Here is a 7,638-nt window from a genome sequence, read left to right on the forward strand (position 1 = left end):
TTATTTCACACTGGGCCTGATGCCATGCAACGTGAACCTTAGTTTCAAACTTAAAGATGTCTTATGATTCTCTCAATCTTTAAACTTTGATGTTTGTTAAAATATGATTTACTATGCACATAAAATTTTGATTGTACTTTTTTGTGAAATTCCCTTCTAAATTAGAGTTCAAATAAAGTTTTAGAATACTTCGATTATTTGAGATGTTTATTTATGTACAAAAAAATACCAAAGGAATTCTTTTCAGGGAGAATCATATTTATATCTTCTAACTCAAATTACCAGAATGAATAATAGTTATCAATTTACATTCAATTACCAGATTATTCTAATTATTTATAAAATCATATTCAATAATTGGAAAATTTTAAATTTTAAACAGGTCAGTTTGAGTGCCTTCCTAGTATAGTGCCATGAATGTATCATTCTTCCTATTTATTATAAAAAAAGTGCAGCATCAATCATGTCCTTTTTGACCTTGCACTCTAAACAACTTAAAAAGTATTTAATCTTGATGTAAACGTTAAAATTATCATGTCAAGTTTCTCTGAATTCATTAAGATGTAGTGCAGAACAGTATGGTTCATCATTGCTTTGATAAAATCCAAATAATAACATAATGGAAAGAAACCGTAAAAAAATTACCAACAAATATTGTGCATCTTCTGCTAGTGTTTATATACATCTCCCTGTATGTTACTGTCATATGAAACCAACTCTCTGTCCCTCAGCTTGATCAAATTAAATAATTTTAATAAAAATTTTGTTTGAAATAATTCATAAAAGTTTCATTAACTACAAATATTTTGCACTTAATAACTTCAAATGTTTATATTGATTGGAAGACAAGGTATGCAGCTACATACAATGATAGGTTCCATCATAGCTTTAAAACAAAGTTTATTGTTTTCCAGATATCTCCCTAAGTTATCCAAAATTGAACCTAGCAAAAGAATGAAATATGTTGATAATATTTAATAGAATATCTAAACACCAAGGCAGTAGTAATGAGGATATGTTACTATTCTAAATTTTGCAACCAATTTATCATATTTATCATTGACTTATGTTCTTTCTGAGATATCTGCATTGTGCTAATGTTCATTTTTTCAATAAAGAATGTCCACAATAAAAGTCAAAAACTTATCCTTTGCAAGGGTGCTAAATTTTATCAGAACCTTATAGTTGTTTCATAGTTCGTACAAAATTATTACCTTTTCATATTTAAATCTAGGAATTTTTAATATTTAAGGCCTTATTTTGCCCCCAAAATCAATGCAGCGTATAGAACGCAAGGGCAGAAATAAATAGCCATTGTATCAACATTTTGCTGGATTATTTTAGTACTGCACAGTATCCTATGAAATCTCAATTAGATACTAAACTATGATAAGTTTAGTTTTAAAAAATCAACTGCTTGCTCAGGTAGATTTTTAAGTAATCTTATTCTATTAATCATCATGAACTAGAAAGTAAGAACTTGAAAAAAAAACAGACAAGATTTTCTAACCACAACAAATTTGAAAACAAGTTCCCATTTTGAAAAGGTCGACATCTAAAGATTCATGCTTTGGAGAATTAATGTCTATAATCTTCATGTTTGAATAAATTATTGTTGATTTAAAAGACTATTAATCAGAAGCGTGGCAGTGCGCATCTTAGAATCTGATCTTTAGACAAACTAATCATGTTAAGACATACATCAAGTTAAAAAATCTTTATGGATTTCCTAACGCTTATCTCTCTATATATATTAACTGCACCTTTACAGGATACAATTATACCTTACTAGACATCACAGGACTACCCAATGAAATTTCAAGGAGACAAAAACTAAAACAGGATGAGCCAGGGATAAACAGAATATCCTGGCATGGGATTTATTTAAACCCTTTAACAACATTTTCTTTCAGTTTGTTTATACCCTCTCAGATAACCAGATTCTTATTTTCTAAGTCAATGTAGTTGGAGTGGTGGTCAACGAGAAGGTCGACCAGCTTTTTCTCCACCTCTTCATTTGAATCTTTTATTCTCAGCTTGACTTTTGATCCTTCTGTCACAACGATGACTTCTTTTTTACGTGTCGACAGCTCATTGGCCACGACTACGTGCATTCCATACTTTCTCAGTGCCATGTCAGCCTTCTTGAGCAGGATTTCTGAGTCTGTCTCCAGCTGCCACCAGAAGAAAGATATCACAATCCTCATGAAGATTAAAAAGAAAAAATCAAGAAAAAGATGGCGAAGATAGGAGGAAGAGAGAAGAAGAAGAAGATGAGCAGTTATAATGGCCTAGGCCTCAAGAACTTCCAAATCAGGAGTTCTTGCCCTCACGATACCCCGATACAGCTACTCGTGCCAAGAAAGCACAAAATGATCATTCATCAAAAGTCGTGTCTAATGAACTTACAAGGCGGTATTTATAACCCTAGGATTTTCAAGAATCAGGTATTTCCCCTCCTAGGCTCAGTCGTTGGCTGATCCTTATTGACGGGGCGTTCTGTGATAAGTCCCCATAGGGACTCTTTACAAAAGATCCCCCCCATTTCAGAAAAATGAAACATCTTCCATTGAAAAAGTAAAACCTGCCCTTTAATTTGAGATATTAGTTTGTTTTAATTACACCAAAACTGGGAGGGAAATACATATATGGCTGATTAACTTTCAAAACTTTGGGTGGTTACCGAACTTTTCTGGTGACCGCCTATATGTTTTGAAAAAAAAAACTTTCAAAACTTCGAAACTTTTCAATTTTTAGAAAAATGCATGTGATGTGGATGAAAGAGCTTTTCTTGAATTTTCTGGTTCAGAATTTATTTATGATTTGTAATAAGGAAGATTATCCTTTTCTGGTTAGAGAAAAATTAACAAGGACCTGTCAAGTAATAAGCCTTTAATTCTAACTAAATGTGATAATGAATAAGAATTACCATGAACTTAACGTTCTTTTGAAAGAAGTAGGCTTCATCACAGATAGATATCACTTATATCAATAAAGAAACGTAAATAAAACGATAGTCACAAAAACTAAAATGAGAATCGATTTAAGACAATGCCCAGAATGCAATTAGGAATTAAAACAGAAAATAAGATTGAAGAAGTGAATGAGAAGAAAACCTTAAATGATATGCAGAAGGCCATCGGAGCCCATTCTTTCCTGAGCAGGGAGAGCATCTTCGGCACAGGCGCAAGCCTCATATCAAGAGGGCCGCCTGCTGATTGGATCTTATGCACTGCCTTCATCATATTTTTAAAAAGTAAGAGTTTCAAAAATCCAAGAAAATAAGCACCCGCTCAAGATCATAATTCATATTTGTTGAAACTATTTTATTGATATAAACAGAGAAATAATCAGTAGTTGAAAAACACTATTTTATCGATGAGTTTGCTGTTGTTTGACTTCTCCAGATAACTGGATAAAGATAAAAGCGAAAGGGTCTGAGAGATCAGACCTCAGAAATCTTGTAAGAGAGAGAAATGATCGAAAAGTAAGAAGAAACTCATTATCTTTTTGTTTTTGCCGCTATTTCACAATTGAAATCATTCATCTAAAATTTGGAGAGTTGAATGGGGAGATTCATAACTAAGGGATGCTAAAGATATTTCCCAAAGCTATACTTGCCCAAAAACTTGAATTTGTAAAATCTGTCAGGGGAATTTCTGTCAATTGCCTTCAGGGTAGATTTTCTCTTCCTTTCCAAGATCCTTCATCAGTGGAAGCTACACCTAGGTCTCTATCAACTTCATATATTGATTATTAAGGTTCTACTTGTTAGCAATTTTAATCTGTCACTCTCTTTCTGAGATCAAGCACACAACTATGTGATAATGAAAAATTTTTAATGCCGGAAAATTATTTCGTAGAAGAAAAAATAACATATTTCTTACCATACTCTCCCATGGAACGTAGAAATCAGATACTGCAGCAGCAAGATAGAACATCGCAGAAGATTCCAATGACTTCATTGACCCAGCGACAATCCTCAGTACCTGGTTAAAGTCAAGGTCTACTATCTAAATCCCGAGCACAAAAATTTCCTACGTAATTGTAGGATCTAAATTCTGTTACATTGGAGGAAATTCTTATTTAACTATCTACTTTAAAAACTAAAGAAAATAGTTTCTGTTTTCTTCATTTTGCTTATCCAGCTACAGTTTTCTCCCAATTCCAATTTTGAAAATAAATTAGAAATTAACATAGTAATCTTTCATAAAACGAATACAGCTCTTTTTGACAGCGCGAGAAGATCTCAAAGTTTTGTAGCCAATCATTAAACAGTTAACTTATCTCTCTATGAGACCTCTAACCGAAATTTAAAGAATTCACCTACTAACTTAAAAACTGGTAAATGATTTCTGCTAATTGTATTTCGCTTATCCAGTTGGAATGTTCTCAGAATTTCAAATTTAAAAAGTAAACTAGAAATTTAGCATACGAAGCTTTCATAAAAAATAAATTGTTACCCGTCATTAAAGAGTTGCTTATCTCGTCATTTCACCAATGATCCAAATCTAAATAACTTACCTAAATGAACAATTTATCTCTTGGATTTTAGCATGAGGCAATATTCATTGACGCGGCTAGGAGAAACAAACTTATACCCTTCTTCATTTTTGGTGTCTATAGAGATATCAATTAAGAACAATTAAAAGAGAGAAATAGACAGCAGATTAAAAAATGCTGAAATTCTAATGCATTTTGATAATATTAAACCTGCAGATACTCAAAAATTGATGTGAAGGGTATTTTCAACAGCTGTCCTCTCTCCACCGCCTGCAGTGGAAAAGAAGATAATCTGAGTCTTCTATTCTCAAAATCTGAAAAACAAAAAAAGACGACATTTTTTATTGAACAGATGTACCGATCGATAATTTCTAATCGCTTGGTTGACCTCTTTGGCATGTTCTTCGCAAACTAATAATAACATTTTAAAACAAACAAAAACATTACCAGATAATTCAGAAAATAACCCATAAACGGGAAAATTATATCAAAATTCATCTGGCGAACCCCGAATGGTAGAATCTTCTGTGACCTCGAAGAAATCGAGGAAAGAATCTTCTGGAAGGTATCTACAGTACGGCTGGTAGGTTCCCCTGTGAACGCACAAAGAGAACACTGCTCAAGAACATGATGACGTCATTTAGATGATTTCCAAGTTATATTACCGTCGATGGAGGAAGATGACGGCATACCCAGCTTTAATAAAATACCTGCATCAATTTGCATAGCAAAAATGAAAATCCATCAACCCAATAACAAGATTTTACCAATTCAAGAAGGGTAATTCAATACTCGGTTGATGTAGCTCCTCTATGGCCAGAGCTGAAATTATCAATGTAACGAACGCAGCGCTGTTCTAGAGGAACAGTCGTGCCTCCTGAGGAAACGCAGACGACCCGGATCGGCTTCCCCTCTGATTACCATTAAATCAGCAATTAGAGATCAAAATTGCGAGATGGGTACGATAAAAATAAAATATTTATGCATTTTTTTAACGCGTAATTACCAGAAGAACGCTGGTTGCGGGCTATGAAATCTGCAAGCCTTTTCGAGATGTTCTCTCCGTCGGGCAGCGGCGGTGCTGAGTCGAAGAAGGAATCTACCTCAGCAGAGAAGGATTCATCCATGAAGAACAGATTCAGCGGCAGATGCTGCGATGAACTGGGTAGAATAGGAAGAAGAGGACGTGTTTAATGATTCTGATCAAGTGGGTTTTTCGGTTCAATGGGCGGATGGGATATTGAATTCGAGATGGACAAGTTTAATGGTGGATAAGAAGAAATTGAATTTGTAGACGATTTCTATCTGCAACGCCGACTAAGATGAGATTGAATTTGTAGACGATTCCGAGTCTGCCCGATTCTCAAAAATCGTTCGACTTCTTCAATTCAATCGTGGAGTTTCGTGTTCAATTGAAGAATTGAAATGTTTGGTGATCTTCCAACGGCTTGTCTGAATATATATATATATATATATATATATATATATATATATATCTATATTTAGATGTCCGGTTTTACCTAAAACCTAAGCCTAGACCTGAAGTTGACTAGTCAATGTTAAGTTGACTTGGTCTTCTCCCTGCATCTAAAGTCACCTGTGATGCTGAAGCAGTGTTGAATAATGAGAGAGTGAGAGGGGGATGGTGAAAGAGTGTGAGAGTGAGAGAGGGAGAGAGTGACACCGAGAGAGTGTAAAGGCAGAGAGAATACCATAGGAAGAGTGTGAGAGAGAGAGGGAGAGAGGGAGCGGGTAAGAAGGAAAGTACAAGAGAGAAAGATGAAGAGAGTGAGAGATGGAGAGGGGGGGAACAAGAGGGGGAGAGCCTGAGAGGGAAGTGAGAGGGAGAGAGGGAGAGGGAGCAGGCGAGAGGGAGGGAGTTCAATAGAGAGAGATTGCGAGAGGGAGAGAGTGTGAGAGAGAATGAGAGAGGGAGAGAGCAGGAGAGAGGGTGACAGAGATAGGGAGAGAGGGGGTGACAGTGAGCGGGAGAGAGAATGAGAGGGCTTGAGAGAGAGGAGAGGGAGAGCAGGTGAGAGTTTGAGAGGGAAGGGGAGAGAGGGAGAGAGGGCGAGAGAGATTTCCTTGAAAGAGAGGAGAGGGAGAGCAGGAGAGAGGGAGAGAGGAGAGGGCGAGAGAGAGATGGCCTTGAGAGAGAGGGAGAGCGGGGTGAAAGAGTGAGAGAGAGAGGAGGGGGATAGGGGGAGAGAGGGTGAGAGAGAGAGAGAGAGATCAGGTGAGAGAGAGAGTAACGGTCTTCGGTTTGGGTTCCACGTGCAAACCGGACCTGGACTGGAAGGTTCAGTCCGGTCTGACCGAAGTTTGGTCAGACCGTGTCCTTCCATCTATTTTTTGCGAGAGAGGCTCTTATTGTATTGAATTGAAATCTGTATGTACATGTGTTATGCCCCTAATTAGGCGGCATTCCCTACCCAGAGGCCTGCGTGCTTATTGGGAGGGCGTGTCCGCGTATTGGGTTCACGACATTAAAGGACTTAGTTATTATTGGTAGCGATGCCCAAAACCTGATCTTTCAGGCCATTGCCCTTGTACGTGGTGATACACTACAGATGGTGCGCGTGCCCGTCCTCGCCCAAGGCGGAATGGATCATGTGAAGCCCGCGCGTGCTGGGCGCACAGGATGACAGGCGTGTGAGCACATGCGCGCCAAGCGCCACGTGCCAACGCCAAGCACCGTGCACGGGTGCCAACGCTATGCGCGGGCGCCAAGCGCTGTGCAAGAGCGAGAAGTGCGTGCCGCGGGTGCCGCGCAGCGCCCGGGGCACGTGTAGCGGCAGAGCGCGCGCGCGGAGTGGCGGCCTCGAGGCGGTGTGGCAACACTACCCTGGCGCAAGGCGCCTTGTCTTGTTCGTTGTATCACCCCTCATCCTCCCCCATGTAATGGTCCCAACGATGATGTACTCTTTTACGATATTAATGCAATGACCCTATTCCTTGATGGGGCTGCGTCCCCACCATCTCCTCTAGCCCCTTCTATGCAATCCTAAGCATTTGCAAAGACTTCTGCTACAAGAGATCAAGGCTGCTCAGTGTTTTGCTCCGAGCACTAAGGCCGGCAAACGCTAGATTTGGGCAAGAGACCTAGCTCGAGATTTGACCGTGTGACAATTGGTA

The 7,638-nt window shown here is 38.2% G+C and overlaps 1 protein-coding gene across 1 annotated transcript; it reads right to left on the bottom strand.

Moving 5' to 3' along the window:
• Nucleotides 1-1,834: 1,834 nt before the first annotated feature.
• Nucleotides 1,835-5,928, bottom strand: LOC144713771 (phosphopantothenate--cysteine ligase 2-like). The gene is made up of 9 exons (XM_078588451.1): nt 5,510-5,928; nt 5,296-5,416; nt 5,169-5,213; nt 5,011-5,096; nt 4,862-4,914; nt 4,714-4,773; nt 3,888-3,989; nt 3,117-3,236; nt 1,835-2,174 (listed from the first exon to the last, which is right to left on the bottom strand). The coding sequence occupies exons 1-9, from the start codon at nt 5,628-5,630 to the stop codon at nt 1,929-1,931; spliced, it is 954 nt and encodes a 317-aa protein (XP_078444577.1). The 5' UTR covers nt 5,631-5,928; the 3' UTR covers nt 1,835-1,928.
• Nucleotides 5,929-7,638: the final 1,710 nt, after the last annotated feature.

The sequence above is a fragment of the Wolffia australiana genome, chromosome 16, assembly GCF_029677425.1.
Source record: "Wolffia australiana isolate 7733 chromosome 16, ASM2967742v1".
Taxonomy (NCBI): Eukaryota; Viridiplantae; Streptophyta; class Magnoliopsida; order Alismatales; family Araceae; genus Wolffia; species Wolffia australiana.